Source organism: Simochromis diagramma, unplaced genomic scaffold (genome assembly GCF_900408965.1).
Source record: "Simochromis diagramma unplaced genomic scaffold, fSimDia1.1 OVJJ01000389.1, whole genome shotgun sequence".
Classification (NCBI taxonomy): domain Eukaryota; kingdom Metazoa; phylum Chordata; class Actinopteri; order Cichliformes; family Cichlidae; genus Simochromis; species Simochromis diagramma.
In genome coordinates this window covers 1,360,878-1,380,782 of record NW_024387227.1, presented here as the reverse complement: position 1 = coordinate 1,380,782, position 19,905 = coordinate 1,360,878, and the positions used below count along the sequence as shown (strand labels likewise).

Here is a 19,905-nt window from a genome sequence, read left to right as displayed (position 1 = left end):
GCCACTATTGCATTGTAATGTTTGCAAAATAATAAGATTTGTTTTTGTTTCGATAATAAATAAGAAAGAAAATTTAAATTCCCACCTGAAACCCTTAGTTACAGTTAAATCGGTAGATCCATCCCAACTGTCATAACGTGAAAGGCAAGCTACAACCTAGGCAGGTCACCTATCTATTGCAGCCCTAATGCTGAGACAGGCAGTTAACTGTTCGCGCTCACATTCAATCACCAGTTAACCTAACCTAGAGAGAACCCACACAAGCATGCTGAAAACATTTAAACTCCACACGGAAAGGTCGTATGCGTCAGAAGGAACGATTATCCAGGTTGTGCGTATTGGCTAATGGCTGTGTGACTGACTAATGAGATTGACCCCTTGCTAATTTTCAGTTTCAGCATCTCATGGCCTCATGTAACATAAACAACTGAAAAGTTGAGAGAGACTTGAATAAATAAAGTAAGGTAAAGGAGACAGCTGGCTGGAATTGCCTGTAATAAGTAAAGCTAGTAATGAAAAATGTAGTCCTTAAGATTTAAACAGGCAAGTTATAAAGGACACATTAGTTATGAAGGGCGAATTAGAGCTAATTAGAGCAAAATTATTTTTGCACTGGGCTGCGAATGTATTCACTTCGGCTCTGTAATGAAAGTACAAAAAAGTTATTTGTTGCAAGTCTTCAAAGAATGAACCAATGTTATGGAAAAAAAATGCTGTACTTAAAAATAACGGGAGAGACTGAGAGTGTCCAGGCATTATAAGAAGAGCATAAAAGCATGGGCATGGCAAGAGAAAATGTCACATCGCTGTACCTGCCAAAATTGTAGGGCGTGCTTCAAAAGAAGAAAAGCAAAAGTAGCAGGTGGAAGTCAGGATGCAAGCAAGAGATGGCATCGCAACAGCGACACACCAGAGATGCAAACTCATGGTCCTTCAGCAAAATATGCCTTATTCTGTCTCACTACTAAACAAGTTAACCAACAAAGGCAGCGAGTATTAGCAAGTCTGAATGGGAGTGCAGGTCGGAGAAAAAGACCTCAGTATACACGTCCTTGTTCAAGATATGCTTATTCTACAAGTTCTAACAATTCAATGATCAATAGTTTGAAGGTATGACATTGATGTGTTGGTTATTGTAGTGGTGGTGAGGTCAGCAACAATGTCCGCTTATCACCTTTTATGTGTTTTTTTTGTGGCCCATTTATCACTCTAGCTGTTGCAGACGTCCTTGATCCCTCTCCTCGTTCCAGATCTATCCTTTTCCTCTTTACCTCTTTGGATTCTTTGCGTCACGTATGATTGAGACACTAGTTGTCTTCTAAAAGAATTATTTTTCTTGTAGAGCTAAAAGATGCCTTTCATGAGAGCTTCACTATTTGGTGCAAATGTTTGCATTACTCACTGCCTTGTCCTCTGTCCTTTAGCCCAGTCGTTTTACAGCTATAGCATATTATCATCAGGTCTCACCTATTTGCTTCTTAATCTTAGTCTGGAGTGACACATAGCAACCCCTGCAGCCATTGGCATTGTCTGGCCAACTGACTGTCTTCAAAAGCCCCTCATCAGCTACCCCTAGCACACGACCACAAACAGAGTTAGGTCCATAAATACTTGGGCAATGGTCAGTGGATTTACAATCAAGATGTGATTGAACTGCACACTTAGCAATTTAGAAAATGCATGTGATACAACCCCTTTTTCTTATATTTTTATAGACATTTCTCAGTTGTAAAAAAATAATTGGTTGGACTAGCATCATTTACAAGGTAAGGATTGTTTGTTTTTAATACGTGGGTGAAAATTCTTTGCAGTCATCCTTTTGCAGAATCCCTGAATTTTAGAGCAAATCACCAAATGCTGTTTCCTCCCCTAAGAGGCTTTGCGAGGTCTTTAGTGCAGCTGCATTCAGTTGCTTGTTTACAGATCACAGTATAGCCTAGAGTATAGCTATGTACACTTCAGAAGTCATCCATGTAATTCTAACAGTAATCACGTTACCACCAAAGACCAGTGACCTGTTTCTACTGGCAGCCATACATGCCCATGCCATAGCATTGGCCCCACCATGTTTGACAGATGATGTGATATGGTTGAGATCATAATCTGTCTCTCTTTCCATCATTTTGATGCCAGTTCATCTTGGTTTAATCTCTCCTAAGATTGTTTTTATTTATGTTTTGCTTTCAGATCTGTTCGACTGTGGCCTTCCTGTTTTCAAGCGTAACAGCTCTCTGTATTTCCACTGATGAAGGCGTCTCTTAATTGTAGATTTTGACACTGATACACTTAGCTCTTCAAGTGTTCTGGGCTTGGTTAGAGTTTGGAGTTGCTTTTCTCAACCATAGAAAGAATTTTGTCATCTTCTCTTTAACTGTCTTTTATGGGTTTTCAGGCCTTTTGGAGCTAATGAGCAAGCCAGTGCTTTGCTTCTTTTTAAAAAATAAACCAGACTGTTGATTTGGCCAGTCCTAAAATTTTTAACTGTCTAAGAGGGTTTATCTTAAGCCTAATTATAGCTTCGAGATCTCCAGTTAAAAAATGCGAAATGCAAGTTTAATACTTGGAATCATCTCCTGATTTTTTGTCTGCTTAATGTCTCATGAAATATTGAGGGATCATGCCTCACCTGGCCACGAAACTGCTTGTCAGTCAATTCTAGTGTTACTTTTGTGCCTCTGAAAATAGTAGACTCCTTTAAAATAAAGCCTTAAATCTGTACTTCAATCACATCTTGATTGTTTGATCTAAAATCAGCTGCAGTGGTACACAGAGCCAAAAGGATACTACCAAGTACTCATGGACTAACTGAACAAGTACATATTCACATGGGTATTTGTTGCTCTTCCTCTTCCTGTGATACCTTTCTTGCTTTCTTTATCTTCTTTTTAGCTTGACATGGGTTGGATCTGCAGTCGTTATCGAGCTCCTGCATTGGTTAGTGAAGAAAAAATGTATTTATTTTTCGTCAGGCTCTGTCTGCACATAGTTAGCGTGACAGCTGGTTTCAACCCAATTAGAGAGCACTGATGCTGGCTGAAAGAAGAATCTCTGTGTGGTTGTTATATAACAATTCACCTCTGAGACAATGTCAGTTAATGTGTCTTTCTCTCTGTCTGGTTGTGTGTATGTGTGTGTATGTGTGTGTATGTGTTCCACAGCAGCTGCTACCTAATGCACCATGTATTTGGGGATTCCCTGAACATTGTGCCACTGCTTATGCTGCTTATTATTTTCTTACCCCCATTTTATGAGAGAAACTGCCTTTTTTAATTGCAGAAACTGGCAGCCTTTTGCAGGTTATACAATGTGATGCTGTTTTAGTGATGGAGTTTATTGAACTTATCATACATCACTGTTTATAAGTCTTTGCATTGTAATTCAACCCCACTCAAACTACATGCAATAAATGGTACATTTGAGAAGCTTGTATTATATTTTTTTGAGACTTTGGTAGTATGCTGTTCATTTTTTCCTTTTTGTAATTTGTAGTGTTATTTTTGTCCCACCTGCATGAACGCCTAAAAAAAAAGAGTGTTTTTAACATTTTATAAATTTAAAGCATGATGTGATTTCACGAACTTGTGAGCATTTGTAAAACTGAAATTACGATGTGACATCTGTGAACTGGCAAAGGTGCAGAACAGCTCTTACTAAAGTCTTCTGCACTATTTTATGTCACAGGCAGGGGGGGCTGTATGCCAGCTATGCTGGTGGCAATGTTGCAGTGGGCACAGCTCATACCTCAGCTCTGCCTCAGCTCTGCCTCACTGTGCTCAAGGACATTTTGAGAGGCACAGAGAATGTACATGACTTCACTGGAGGGCAGCAAACTGCCCATTTCTTGTCAGACCAGGAACTTTACATCAAGGAGAAAGCAGCAATTATTAGAACACAGTTTCATCATTAGCACTTGTTCTTTACAGTCACAGAGCAGAAAAGAGAGACCAAGGAGAGAGAGGACTAAACATAATGCAATACATCACAAATGTTAGCATTAAAGGTAAGATCAATTTTAAAGTTAAATATATATTTTTATACTGTACATATTGTGCAGATTTGAAATCCATCCTTAAAATGGTTGCAATATTGTCATCACACTGCATTTCAAAATATTATAACCTGTATCCTTGAGTGAATCTCAAGCTAAGTGTCCTAAATGGAAATCTTGTGAAGCGTAACGGCTGAAAAATAGTGATAAGATAGTGGGATGACAATACATTAGTGGACTGTGCGTGCTATTTGTACTCTGTAAGTACTTAGAAATCTCTATCTGTGACTATGACATGTCACAAGCTTTATAGATAACAGCTGTTTGGTTTTATGTAAAAGGCCTTTTTTGTGTCTTACCGATAATGCGTTCCTCTGCGATTTCTTAGGAGTTAGTTAGAAGGCAAACACAATATAATGTATTATGGTCAGATGCTCTTAGCATCTGGTTGTTGGGCTCCACATTTTAATGTTGTTCCCATATGGTGTTTAAGTTCATAAAGTCCCATTAAGTGTGTTACGCACTTTAGATAAAAAGCTGTTAATTTTTGCAAAATGTGCACTTTCTCCTTCCGTGTTTAATCAGATGTTACTCATTACTCACTGTCAGCTCATGAGGGGCATGCCAACAAATATGTAGATGAACTGGCACACAGGCAGGGAATTAGACAGAAGGATAGCACAGCAGGAGGAGTTTCAGTCAGGTGCAAATAGACAGGAAAGCAAGAACACTACATCGAAATTTGTTGTATTGGGTGGCACTATATGGAGAAAAACAGGTTGGGGTGGTAGCAGTAGAACATATTGGTGTCATCAGGATGCTAAGAAATCAACAAAAGATACAAATCTTTAGCACTTTAGTTAAGAAAGACGCCTACAACATTGAAGAATGATCATACCTTTTATCAGAGTTTCATCTCAGTACGTAAGACCACCAATGGCTCCCTTTGCAGCCACAACCTCCCTTCCAAGGAAAGAGGAAATCAATTGTGCGCATAAAAGATAGTGTAAACGTCTGTATGTTTGCAGTCCATAAAAAGTAGAGCATCAGCTTCTTTGAAGTTACTCGGCTCAGGTATTAGCATTACACCTCACCTTTATCTACCCTCTGCTTTGCACTTTCTCTGCTTTCCCCTCTTTATTTCATGATTATGTATCACTCATTCAAACTCTTCCTTTCATCTATGCCTTCCTCCATCTTTCAACTTTCCTCCCTTGGCTGTCTCCGGGTTCCTTTTTTCTCTCTCCCTTCCTCTCATCTTATCTCCCACTCTTGCATGTGACTATAATTTAAAGATAGCCAACTGCACACCAGCAGAGTATAACACCACCATCACCAGCAGCAATGTGACAACATGAAGCTTGAAATACAAAGCTTCACGTGGTCCTTAATAAACAGATGTTGTTAAATGAGCTGCACTGACATTCTGCAGTATATTAGTCACATTGCGCTTCATCCTGCAAGCCAATCTGGAATCAAGCTCTAGTTTGGATTAGATTTTAGCAACTTGTTGATTTTCCAGTTTTCTTTGGCAAGTTATTCCTAAAAAATGTCTTTAAATTAGTTTCAGACCAATCAATATGTAGTTTAAATCCTATTATGGATAGATTAAGCAGTGTTTTATCTCTGTGATTATGGATGCACCCATTCAACTTTTTTCATCAACGATAGAATATTGATACCTTGAGTACCAATCTGAGACCAGTGTTAAATAAATAAGCTGTATTTGTGACAGAAGGGTAGCAACAGGAGTCAAAAGAGATGGTTTACAAGATGTTAGTGAGACCTGCTATGATGCATGGTTTGGAGAGGGTGATGCTGAGAAAAAGACAGAAGGCTGAGCTGGAGGTGGCAAAGTTAAATATGTTAATATTTTTGTTTCGAGTGGCCCGGATGGACGGGATTAGAAGTGAGTACATCAGAGGGACAATTCAGGCTGAGCGATTTGGAGTTAGAGAGGTAAGACTGAGACAGTTTGGGCGTGTGCAGTTAAATAATAAAACTTGTTCAAACATACAGAGAAAAGCTGTTGGTCTCCAAACTGCACCTGCTTTCAGCTATGTTAGCTAAGCCTCAGATGCTGGTAAATTAAATACATAAGAACATAGACCTGAACTGAAAGATCAGCCCATACTGTAGATCGACAAGTTGTCATCAATGTCCGATCCAACCTTTTGGATCAGGACTCTTCTGATATCTGATACAAATGTGGGATTGTTGCATCCCTACTAATGATCAATACTCAAGTCAGGTCTTTTGATTTAATGATCAGTTTTTCTTAATTGTTATTGGGTATGCTGGTAAACCCCGGAACATTCTGTGCTTTGCCAGTTCAGATTTGCAGTTTCACAGTCTACAGGATGCACAGCCTAGTTTGTTTCCATTTGTCTCATCTGATTATTACTTTGGCTTACTGACTGATTTGCTGATAAATATAAACTTGCAGGGCATGATAATCTTTGTTACAGTGCAGGTCTACCAGCATAAAAGTGATAGTGGCCATGTTCCTGTCTTTTGCAGGTGGTCCATCTGGTGCAAAAGAGAATTACCTGTGATGTCGTTTCTGTTCTCATTCAACCACACGCACACACATTCTGGGAGAGCATTTGTTTACTTTCATCTGACAGTTTTGGAGGATCTTGCAGGCGCAGATGTCTGCCTTGGCACGCACACAGTAACGCCAACATTGATTGGACCTGAGGGGCAGGCGAGGGGTAGGGGCGCAGTATAAAAAGTTTGAGAAAAAACAGAAAGGAACATCCAGTCTTTCAAGTTCACCAAATCAAGAAACCATCAAACACTGTTCATCACAAATGTAATTAATATGCCGGTTGTTAAAAACAGAACATTTTTCTGAGTTGGAATCACGTTCTGTAATGAGCTTTACTAAAAGGGTGAACACATTTGTTGAGTCGTAATGTCCGAGTGGCTTTGCCATTGCCGTCTAACTCTATAACTTCAAAAACAGCTGGAGCTCATTAGCATGCAGCGCTGGAGCCTGTGGAGTTACACAGTGCATCCATCCCACAGATGCATATTCACATGTTGGCAGGGTCTCTCAACACCATTCTGTGACAAGGTCGTGTCCTGCTGTTTCCAAGCACACTGTTGTGTCATTGTGTGACTAGTCCTATCATCACACTTGAATGTACACCTTGCTCACTGTGTTAGTCTGGCCAGTTTAAGCAGGTATATCCCTAGTAGTTTATTCCCATGGCTGCTTCCAAACAGGAACAAATGTGCAGACAAATGTCATAATGTCCCACCGTCTGTGGCTGACTTATAAATAGGGACAAAGAGGGCATATTCAATGACATTATAAAGCATACAAGTAAAAAAGTAGCTCTGTTATTTTTTAGTTACAGGTTGCACTTAAAGTCTCAGCAGCGATCGCTGGGAATGTGTTTTAGCTGTTTCTTGTTCACTGAAATCACTATGGATACACCTCATTAATGACAATTTATAGCACAGATTTGCTCCATTGGCCTTTTACATGTACAAATTTGTTGCTTAGTAAAAAGGTGAACTCTTATCGCCTTAAATAAAAAGAATACTGTGTGTGGCCTCATAATTTGTGGGATGGACTGACAAGATATTGACCAGCCATGCTATTAGTTTTTTGGGGGGGTGACTGTGCTTTTCGGTGTGATTATATTATCTGAATAAGCCAAGTGTCTCTGAGGGCTCAGACAGAAATTATTTGCAGTATTGATGTTGTGCAGTAGAGATGATGGATAGACAGTATAGTCACTGCAGCATTCAACCAAATACAAAATGGTGCTTTGATTCCAGGTCCCCCCCTGAGTGGGTGGGTGGTGATAAAGGGCAGCTGTGAGGCAGTGGTTGACTTTGAATAAAAACATCAATAATAGATAGATAGATAGATAGATAGATGTTACTCCACCATAATCAACAGATAAACACTCACAATAAAATAAAGAGCAAAATTTGCACTTCAGAACAAGACACAGAACATCTAATTAGCATATACACAATATATACATTTAAATCAGTAACACTAATGAGAAAAAGATCAGTGAGAACAGTTATGCAAAAAGGCAGCAAATTATATATGTAAGAAAAACAGGGTGTTCAGATAGTATAGCAAAAGGTACACAGTGTATCTGTTGTTAGTTTTACACAGAGGGAATGTGCAATGTTTGTCATGGAGGGGTGCGCCGATTGTGTTGAGGAGCAGGACCCAGATGCAGACACTGGAAAGAGGAGCTGGTGGTTGAACAAAAAGTGATCTTTTATTTGGATGATGGCAGCAAAGAACAAGAAAACAATGACACTTAAGAAAGAACTGAGAACAACTATGAACACTGTGTAAACAAAGGCTACTTTGAAACACAGTGAAAACTATGGCTAAGACTGTGGTGGGAATAACAGACGACCTGACAATGAGATACAGGAAAACACAGGAGGTGATTAGGGGAAGTGGGAACACGTGGGGAAAGCAGCTGACTGACATGAACATAATGACGGGACAGGGGAAGTGAAACTAAATACAATGACAAAGGCACAGTAGACTCCAAAATAAAACAGGAAACATGGAGATGTAGACATGACATTAACTTGACAACAAGAACCACACAGACATGAAACATGACAGATAGACGCACCAGGGAGACTTAGTATAGGGGAGGATGACAAAAGGAACTAAGAGACAAAGGACTAAACAGCAATCTAGAAACTAACTAGATGAGCTAAACTGGAACACAAATAAATAAAAAAGAAACATAAAAACTCAAACACTAGGCCACACGACCCAGTACCATGACAGTGTTAATATGAAAGATAAAAATAGCTTCTTAAAACATTTATGGCAGCAAAGCTGAATGTGTCTGTTTCAGGCTCCTCCTTTTTCTGTCTGTGATGAATGTTGTGAAATGGGTCGTGCATGATATAGAGCAGTTTCTTCAGTAACCTCCTGACTCCCCATCTCCAGGTTTTGACCAATGGTAGTTCTGCCTTTGCGAATGAGTTTATTGATCCTGCTGACATCTCTGGCACTGATGCTGTTCCCCTGCAGACCACAGATGGTACTTGCAGCCACAGATTGGTACCCAGCATCTTGTTGCATAGAGCGAAAGATCTGGGCTTCCTCAGAGAAAATCGTCCGTTCCTCCCCTTTATGTCAACAGCACCAGTGTTTGTCCACCCATCCAGTCTACTTATGAAACGTACCCAAGTATTTGTAATGCTGAATTCTTACCTCGTCACCTATGAGGATTAAAGGATTGTTAGAAAGGGTACATGCTACCACATAGAGTCTTTGGAGACTTTCTGTACGTAGCATGAGTCAAAGTCATCCTAGGATTTGAGTGAACAGAGATTCTCTTGTTACATGTGTATTTTACTAGCCACTTCAAGCCAGGAGGTCCCTAGTTGAATAAAACAGGGATGCTTTAACAGATAATTAGCAGCCCAGATGAGAGCAAATGCCCTGACTCCCACCCTGAGGAGTTTCTAGATTAATCTAGTCAGGATGCGATCAGCATGTGGCATGCTGGGTCACTGATGGTACTGATTAAGTCACTTAAATTATAAGGTATAAAGTATTCTGTATATATCTATTGTCAACATATCATGCAAATTGTTGCTTTTTGGTTTATGTAATACAATAAAAGAAAACATAAGCAAACAAGCAGAAAATGAACTACATGAGCAGTCTGGGTGAAATTTTAACCTCGTGTGGATGTTTATTCCAAGCCCTGGTACTTAAGATCACCAGATGTCTGTTAACTCTTATTTAGTGATTACAGTCGTCATTGCTTTTAAATGTAAATGCAAAGAGAGAGGCGAAAGAGGTGGAGACATTGATTCAGTTCATTGCTGCAAAGCATTATAAGACAACAGGTGGAGAGGAGTGTGTCACTGAGGCAGAGTGACTGCATAGAAAAGGTCATATACTGTAGTATGAGGAAGAACGAGTGGTGAGATAGCAGCAGCAGCAGCAGCAGCAGCTTCACAGCTCAGCCCATCCTCCCATGACAGCGCAGAGCTACGTTCTGCCTCTCCGCTTTGTCGTCAGAGCAGCCCCAGCCTCCCGCCCGCGCACAACTCCTCTCCGCTCTGCACCAGAAAGGAGCATTCTCCTCTCTCCCTCGTTTTCATATCCTCTCCCTCTCTCTCTCTCTCTCTCTCGCTCTCTCTCTCTCTCTTTTTCTGTCAGTTAGTGTGTCCTCAGAATGAGGTTAGCGGCACCAGCAGCAGCATCAGCAGTAGATAGAGACAGCAGAGGAACAGTTACTGCAGCAGCCAGGAGAGGCTGTCCTTCAGCCGTGCACCATCTACCGCTGCATTCACCCCTGCCCTGAGAACGCAACGCTCATCCCTGTGCTCTCTTTCTGTGCCTCTCCCTGCTCCTCCCTCACCTTCTGTCCTCCTTGAATTCGTCTCCTGAATTCACCCCCCACCCCTCTCTCTCTTCCTCTCTTTCTCCATAGCAGTGATGGGGGAGACCACCATGTAGAGACAGAGAGGCAGCGGAGGCAACAGCAGAATAGCAGCAATGGGAAGCCACACATGGAGCGGGTCTGGACTGCAGCCGTGGTGAGCCTGAGACCGACAGGACTTGCATCTACCATCACTGCCCTTCTCAGGACCTGACCACTGGGGCTGTCCAGTGCTTACCTGGATGCTCCCCACTTGTGTTTTTTCATCCCCTCCTCTTCTCCTCCTCTGCTGCTCTCTCTTCTCTTCTTCTTTTTCTTCTCTGATGGTTTTTTGTCTGCTGAAATCTGTCTTTCCTGAAACAGAGAAGCTGCTCATCAATTTATCCCCACGGATTTTTTCCGCTTTTTAATCCCTGTATCTGCTTACTTTTCTTTGAAGAGATTTTTTTTTTCTCATTTTGTTGCTGTTGCCTCATTCACACCTATTTTGGATTTTGTTTTTTCTTGGAAGAGACTGAGCTCTCTTGTGAAAGCTTTTGTTTGATCTATAAGCAATAAGAAACACTAATCTAACTGACTTAACTAGCTGACATCATGGGAGACATGTCCAACAGCGATTTTTACGCCAAGAACCAAAGAAATGAGGGCAACCATGCAGCAGCCTTTGGCTGCTCGCTCATGGAGCTGCGCTCGTTGATGGAGCTGCGTGGAACAGAGGCGGTGGTCAAGCTCCAGGAGGACTCCGGGGGAGTAGAAGGACTGTGCAAACGACTGAAAACCTCACCCACAGAAGGTGAGTTAGCGCGCTTATTTATGCATGTGCGTGGTTGTGAATGTGAAAATGGATGCAGTGGTACTTATTGTACCAAAGACCATTTCTCGAAGAATATGTCCTCCTATGCAGACTGCAGATTTCCAGTATCTGTTCTGTATTTTATTTTTTAATTTTATGGATTACCATAACCTGCTGTATGGATAACCTGCTTCTTTGATACCAAAATCACTGATAAAATCACAGACATGCAGCAACCTTGTAAAGCACCTGGAGAAATGCATAAACACAACATCAGCAAAGTACACATGGGAGGGAGTCCCGTTTGAGGGGACTAATGAAAATTCTTCACAGCCAGCTATGTTAGACCTGTTCAGTATGCACAGAAATCTCTGTGGACAATTTAGCCCCCCCTTACTCCCCCCTCCCCTGCAAAAGCATCCCACCCTCCCTTGTCATTCTCTTTTTCAGCCAATTGGCTATAGCCTGAAGGAGCAGGTCGCTGGAGCAACACGGTAGAGATTTTGGCCATGTGGGATGTGCTGCCGTTCTTGGGCATGAGAGAAATGGCATAAAAATATCCAAATCCTAATCTGTTTACTACTTCTTATTTTTAATTAAAAAATAAAACAGTAAGAATTTACATGCAGATGTGCCTCTATGGTTTTACCCTAGCGTGCGTAGCATGTTTGTTCTTACAGATTTTCATTTAAGAACATGATGCAAAAATCCATAATGGTGGTTGTATTTCTGCCAGCCCAATCACTTAAAGCAGTTTTTTTTAATACATACCTAACATAGCTTTGTCATCATAAATCATTCATTTAAATATATACACGTCTAGTTATTCTATTTCTACGCATAACTTGCTTTTTTTGGGGGTTGCATAATCCCCACAAGCAGAAAAATTGGCCTCTCGAATAGCTACACCAGCGTATTGAATATTTATCACAGTACTTAAATCATCTACCTCCCCAGACATTGGGATAATTGATCAGTATTCGTGTAGTGTCACCAGTGTGACATCAGAGGTAGCCTGTAACGTTATAGGCTGACACCCAAAGAAGATTGTGTTTCCTGATCGTCTCATTTCTGTCAGCCATTTCTAGGTCAACTCATGGTTACGCCCACTGGCTATAAGAGCAAACTAGATAAATTTAGGGGAACTTTAAAAATTTTTTTTTTATTATTATTGCACGGTTAAATAAATAGTGAATAAATATTTTAAAAGAGATGGATTAAAACAAAACTGAACACAGCATCAGATAGAACACTGATTCTTACCCTTCAGTTTTCTCAGAAGCCTGGTTCCTTGATGTATACCTACACCTGTGATGTAGTGGCTGACTGGGAGGTGAAGAGCTAGCATTTCCTTTAGGCAGCCAGCTGGTGAATGGCACGAGTCATTCAGGGGCTCAATGGGCTGTCGGGCTACAGCTTGGTTTCCAAGAACAGTTGGCATTGAGCTGCTTGGTGAATGACCTGTTTTCCTTCAGATAGGAGAGAAGACTGTTGGTGGATACGACTGTTTTCTCAAGAGACAGTAGAGACATGCAGAACGTCAGTAGGTCCACCTTGGTAGAAAGCAAAGAAATACGAAATAACTTTATGGACAGTGTTGCCCCTTGAGGATTGGGGGGATGGAGAGATGCTCGGGGGATTGAAAATCTTTAATACTGTGGAAAAGCAAGAGTAGGAGGGTCTTTACCCAGAATAAATTATTATAGTACGGAAGCCACAATATGCTCAAAACACCGCTGTAACACCCATAAAATTGCGAGTGAGCTTTTCAGGAAAACATGCCCTCACATTTGGATAAAATTCCCTAACTAGAGAAGAACCAGTAATGCTGTAAAATACTCACTATTAAAAGGTTACGCTTCAGTTCATATTATAGTGCCACTTCTTTAGCCTTGTGCTGAATATCTAATTGTGGTGACTACTGCTCATCACCATATTCGCAATATGAGCAGAAACAATGCCTGCAGTGTTACAGTGATACTCAAATAAATTGAATTTGAGCTAGCAATAAAATTATCATACCAGACATAAAATTATAATTTCATTTTCCCATTCTCACGAGGATCATGATTACATGATTGAATATTACATTTTATCAGTCAACTAAATACTAACCCAGGATCACAGCCTGCCGATGTGCAATAACACACAAAAAATTTTAAGCTAATGTAATAAAAAGAGGGGACTTGTAATCATTAACATACTGTTGTCTACACCCATACTTAATTACCTTAAAACATTAGACAAAAGCAAATTAATCTGCTCAAGGAATAATTACAAATGCATCTCATTTAAAACCTATGAAGGTCTCACATTAAATCACCCAAAACGTCTGGCGTAGAACTCCACGGTCCTTCAAAATATACTGCTTTCTGCTTGATATACCCAGTTTTTACAATAAAATAGATAAAAGAAGTGGAAAAAAAAGACATCTTTGTGGTGCAGTTAACAATACATATGAGTCACATACTGACTGCATTACTTAAAATAGTACATCACATCAAATGTGTGCACTATTAATTATTAATTCACCATACAGTATGTACCATTTAGTGGATTTACTCTGAGTACTTCAGCTCAAGGAGGTTTACCCGTATCATATTTATTTATTAGTACTTTTAGCTGCTTTTAGGGGTCACCACAGCAGGTAAGTCTGAATATTTTATTTGGCAGATTTTTACAGTATATACCCTTCCTGACACAAACCCCCATGGGATTTGTGTCTCCAGGGATCTTTCATTTGTCAGGCATATGTGTCAACCACTACACTATAGACACACTATCACATATATTTTAGGATATACCATATTTATTTATTGAAGATTTTTAATTGGTCAGTCCATTTAACAAGTCATTTTTTCAGTTAGGGTCTGAGCTCTATTGCTAACAAGCAGGCAGTCTTCTCCCTGGTGCCTGGTTAGGCTTAATTACTTTTGATAAATTAATTGTTTTCTTTGACAGGATCAGTGACTAAATTTAAACTGAGTGGGTGGGTGGTGCAATTGTATATTAGAAAATACTTTATATTATATTAGAAAGATGATCCTGGTAGCTCTTTCAAGTTATTTTATAAGGCTTGCCGTCATGTGTGTTGTGTAATATGAATGTGTCCCATGGGGCTGTGTTAGATCATAAGAGACCCTCGTGTTACATTGTTTCTATGATGATTCATCCTGTATTTGGAAGCAAATTCCCAGGTCTTCAGGTCTGTGTGACAAAACCAGCTGAAACCAGCCAATCAAGCTCAAAAACCAGCCCAGTACTCAAGAATCAGACAGTCAAGAGCAACAACACAACAGCGTGTATGCTGATCTGGAGTCAGTTCGATTAGTAAAATTTGAGTGTTTAAAATATTACAGTCATAGTATGCTTTGAATTTGTAGCTATAATTTTCATGCAAAACAGATCTACCAAACTGGTGGACACGTCATTTAACCTACAGCAACTCTTCAGCAGTAACCCAGTTCTGCAGTCAAACCACCAGATGTACATTATTCATACAATCGCTATAAAATCAGCACATACAATAGTTATATTTCTGGGAAATACACTGCACTGAAATACACTTAAATTTAAAATTTCTGGGTTCTCCAGTTCTTAGCCTTCAGAGGTTCAGTACCTTTACCCAGGATGTAGTTACCAAGAAGGTGAGTGTAGGAGTGAAGAGCTAACGTTTCTCTCAGGCAGCCAGCAGGTGAATGACATTAGTCATTCAGGGGTCGGATGCGCTGTCAGGCTACAGCTTAGTTTCTGAGAAGATATGGCATGCGGCCGACCAGCATATGACCTGATTTTTGGAAGACAAAAGGAAAAGTTGTTTTTTGTGCGAGTTGACTTGCTGGTTTCATAAGACACAGTAGAGAGCTGCAACACATCAGGAATCCTCCTCGGGAGGAACGAGAAATCAACAGAGAGAGCTCAGCCGTTCCTCGAGGGTCTGGATGATAGAGAAGTGCTCAAAGCATTGATGGTTTTTGATGCTGAGAACGAGGGTAGGAGGATACTTAGGCAAACATTTGCAGGGAAGCAGTTGTAAATATAGGTGGGATTAGAGCCCACATTTTATAGACAGTTTTTCTACATTGCAAAACTACAGTGGTAATTTACATTAAATTAAGCAATAAATACTAATTAATACATGAGAAACTTTGAAGATGGAACAATAATAGTGAAATTCAGATTTTCTTTTTTTACGCAACCTGTTTTAGCCTCTCTGAGTCTGAATAATTAAATTTCATTTCTTCAAACTCACACCTTTCCTTTAAAATGCTTTTCTTTGCCGTGCCTCATTTATTTATCACTGTTACCTACAACTCTCAACCTCTGCTTGGACACAACTTCTAGAACTACATAGACCGTTTCACACCTGTTTTTGAGTCCTAACTAATTAGCTACAAACCTTAACTGCACTGCAATTGTGTATCTAACAGGATTATGCTCGCAGCTTGATCATTTTAATACCATGACCTCATGTCTACTATCCACCACTTTTTTGCCTCTTCTTCACTCTACAAAAAGTTAATAGGACTATTTCAAGCTTGCATGGGTTTGAAAAAAGCTAATCTGGTTCATTTTATACAGACAATGTCAAGTTTTTCAGGTGTGAGGGTGACATTTTTCAGTTCAATTGTTAGAGCAGAATTTGCATAACCAAATGGGATCTTTAATTTAGGTCAAATGTAGAGGTCTGTGCTCTTAAAAAAGTATGGAAAGAAGCTAAATTGCAAGTGGCAAACAAGAGGGATATTTGATGATTGTGCATCACGCTGGCTGGCTGTTTTCCCCACCCTCTGTGCTAAACTGTTATCTGTCTGCAAGGAAAAAACCTGCAGATCTCAACATATTGAACTGACCTTTTTAGAACTGGTAAAATGATTTGCTCTCACTTTGCAACCATGCCATGGATATCTTCTCGCTTACGTTGTCTTACTTTTTACCTGCCTTTGTCTTTATTTGTCCTTCCTACTTCCACCAAGCTTCCTCCTAATCAACCCCCCCCCAGCTGCCCTTTATCTCTGTCTCCCATCCCTATCTATCACCACACCTTACCTCTCCCCCCTCTTCCTTTTCTTTCCTCTGCTCCCATTTCTATTTCAGTGTACTGGTCGGTCGCTGGTATCCCAGTGGGCCAGTGTACAGCGTAGCCTAAATAGACTTGCTCTAAATCTATAACCTTCATCATCTCTGTCTTCCATTCTCACTTCTTTTACTAAGTTAGCAACAATACAATAATGCTATGAAAGTAGCTCCAAATTTTTAAACTTGTCTGTCTCTAACCTAGTAAAATATTTTCACATAATATAAAATTTACTTTTTATTGATATAAAAAAAGACTAAATTTCATTTTAAGCAGATTGGCTTTCATAAACCACAGAGCATAGTAGGCTTTGATGAGTAAAAAACATGACTGTAACTGAGTGAACACAGATCCAAGAAGGGGACTGCTCCTGCATGGCCTTGTGTAGCAGTAATACCAGCGGGGCATAACCAGATGGCACATCATGCACGTTGCCTTCACTTCTCATGGGAAAACTTGGTTCTTGAGTAAACAGTTCCATCTCTAAAGTGAAAACTGAGCTTATTCATCAGAATGTAATTTGAAACCAGATTTGGATTGCCTCCTCACACAAAGACACAAGTTAGAATTAGGTTTACACAGCATCAAAATCCTTGTAGAGGAAAATCCACATTCCACATTTTCAAACAACTCTGTACACTTATTTAGATGGTAAGTTATTAAACATTATATAAATAATATAAATAAATATATAAGTAAATGGCAAAAGGACATAAAAACTGCATGTTTAGCGTCACCAGCATGATTATATTTCCACCCTGTTTTCTGTTGTTGATTTAAACTGAGAATTTTTTGAGTTTGATGCTTATTCCCATTCTGTTTTTTTCTTTAGTGTTGTTGTCCTTCATATCTGTCCTTGCTTTACTTTAGCGATGGACATAGTTACCATGATGTCACCTTCTGGTTTTTGAAGTCCTGTTTTGAAGCTTCGAGATGAGCCTTTTTGCTTTTGCCATGTTGATCCAGATATAAAAATATCATTTTTTTATTCAGTATGTTCTAAAATCAGTGGTTAAGAATAACCATAAAAGGTAGCCATTTATATTTTTCTGTAGATTTCTACAGGGCTGGAAGTATTTTTGCAACCACAGCTATCGCCATATGGTGGCCTTCAAATCAAATGCAGGTGAACGTGCTTGAAATCTGCATTCTTTCTAATGGCCAGTAGGGGTTGAATTATACCCCTGTGAACACTTAACTGATTAGTTTATGGTTTCAATCACTAGTTTCATGTCGTATTAAATACAACATGATTAATCTTTTTTGTAAATGATGGTCTCCTGTCGAGTCAAAACACAGGGTATGCCTAAGGGTGGGCTTAACATTTGGCATATGTTTGGCTACAGTACAAGAATACGCTCAGTCAGATCCTCTCGTTGTGCAGTTTGAAAACCCAAGATGACAGCAGCCAAACTGCTTAGCTCGAGGCTTTAAAATATGATTTCACCAACCGAGAGATTCCATCTTTTATATACAGTTTATGACTTCATTACAAACTGTCCGATTTGCTTCTGTTCAAAATATCAGCTTAATGTGTTTCCACTGCTGAGACCACTCATCCCCTGAAAACAGTCACACAGGAACCACTGGTTTCTTTTTGTACTATGCTGTACTGCTGTTACTGCTTCTAATCATGCAACTCTACACACTTTAGTCCCAATGTTCTGTACTGTTACTGTAATGAGGGCTTTATAAATTCTATACATAGCCCAGGAGAGTGTTTTCTCCCCTCATTTGTCATCTGCTTTTCTCACTTCCTTTTTTTCTTCACCTCTCCTCTCTCTTTCCCTTCTGGGACTGCAGAGTTCAGTTGAAACACACCACCTGTTCTCCCATTTCATCGTCTTTAGTCCTCATTCTAATGCATTCACTCCCATATTCTCTTTGTTTTCCTCCCTGCTTGTGTTCTCTTCACATTTCAGTGTGCATTCTGACATTTCTGCACATTCTCCTCTTCTGATCGTAACCTCCATTTTTCTCATCTATTTGTCCCTCATCACACCTTTCCTCCTCACCCCCTTTCTTTTCCACCCTCCCTCCATCTCTCCATCCCCGATGTTCATACTAATCATGTCCTCCAGTCGCAGCACCATGAGCACGTTCCCCTCTGACGCAGTCTATTTAATCTCTGTCCCACAAGGGATCTCTCACATGGCGCTGCCGTCTCTTTAATAAGGACAATTTCTCCTGCTCTGCTCCTCCTCTGCTCCTCTTGCTCCCTCCTCCCCTAGTGACTCTGTAAAAGGGCTGGAAGAGGTAGGGGAAAAAAAAAGAGAGACGGAATGAAATTGGAGGCAGCGAAGAAGGGAGAGAGAGAGAGATGGCTCTCAGAGGACAGATTATAAATGATACACAGCCATTTTGCTCTGTGAGAAAGCAAAACCACACTGTGGGCAGACACGCACACGTAGACATGTACACCACTACTCACACAGGTGTTCTGCAGTGTAGTAGCAGTGACCTTGAGGCAGACTGAAGCAGTAATCTGGCACAGCAGTCAGTCACTGCAGTACCACTCTATATGCGGTATTAAGAAGATTTACACTGGTGCCCTAATGAGTGGTTCATGTAATACTTCGGATGTCATGAAAAAAAGTCTGTTTTCAATAAAGGCTCATCAATAATTCATCAATTCTTTGCAAATTAGTGATAAGCAGTAATCATAAGAAAACAACATGGGCTTGCTACAGTGCACCCACAAACAAAAGTCTCTCTGATGTCTTTTTCTTGTATTTTTGCACGTTTTTCCCCTTTAGCTCAGCTGTTGTGAAATAGTGACCAGATGACAGTAAAATTAAACTATATAAAGCACAATATCATACATAAATCCAGTTATTAAAAGATGACAAAGTGCTTTTAAATGATCCTAGACTGTCGGGAATGTGAAATCAGGAAAAAAAATAACCTTTCAGCTGCACTGACACTTGAATCTGAAAGCTTGATAGCGTACTGAAACACGAGAAGTCAGCTACCTCACATGCCATCAAACCTAGAGATATAAAAGCTTTGATGGCTTGATATAAAAGAGAAACCCATAAAGGTTCACCCTGGCAACCTAAATGATTCCGATTAAACTTTGATAAAAGATTAGAAAAATTGCTAGTGAGAGCTAATAAACCATTTGCATGCCTTATTACAAAACTAGTGCAAACTTTTTTTAATTCGGTGTAATAAAAAAGGACTAACAGATGTTAGGGAACAATAATAATGGCTGGTGAATCTTTCCACTGCACTGGGAAGTGCAATCATTTCTCAGAAGCTTAGACTATTATCTTAGGCTTTTATCGCTGTTCCTAGTGAAGTACAACCTCAGCTACAGGGATTTGTTATGTAAGAGAGTGGCCTCCAATGTATACATTAACCGTATACTTTAATGTGCTAATTTTGGTTTGAAGATATTACCAGCCATGTCAACGAGGTGAGTCTGTGTTTGTTTTCATGGTGACGCACCTCCTGCAGGAACTACAACAGAAATGGTTTTGGTGAGTTTGACAGGTTTTTATATTTGTGTGTCTGGACAGATTTTAGTCAACATGATGACTACTGTGAAAGGTATAGTCAAAATGAAGGGCCACTTAAAAGATGGGTACAGTCTGACTCATGAGCACTGAATAAAGGGTAGCTGAATCATGTGCAAAGAGGCAAG

The 19,905-nt window shown here is 40.0% G+C and overlaps 1 protein-coding gene across 13 annotated transcripts in view; it reads left to right on the top strand.

Moving 5' to 3' along the window:
* The window catches only part of atp2b2 (ATPase plasma membrane Ca2+ transporting 2), a 116,056-nt gene that overhangs the window by 33,500 nt on the left and 62,651 nt on the right, over window positions 1-19,905 (top strand). For 6 of the 13 annotated variants that reach the window (XM_040052259.1, XM_040052255.1, XM_040052258.1 and 3 more), the window contains exon 1: window positions 10,034-11,182. In XM_040052259.1, the coding sequence (XP_039908193.1) occupies window positions 10,984-11,182 (199 nt within the window). In that variant the 5' untranslated portion in view covers window positions 10,034-10,983. Of the gene's footprint in view, window positions 1-3,723; window positions 4,001-10,033; window positions 11,183-19,905 lie in introns of those variants that run through there. The other 7 variants (XM_040052252.1, XM_040052248.1, XM_040052253.1 and 4 more) reach the window with 4 other exon arrangements.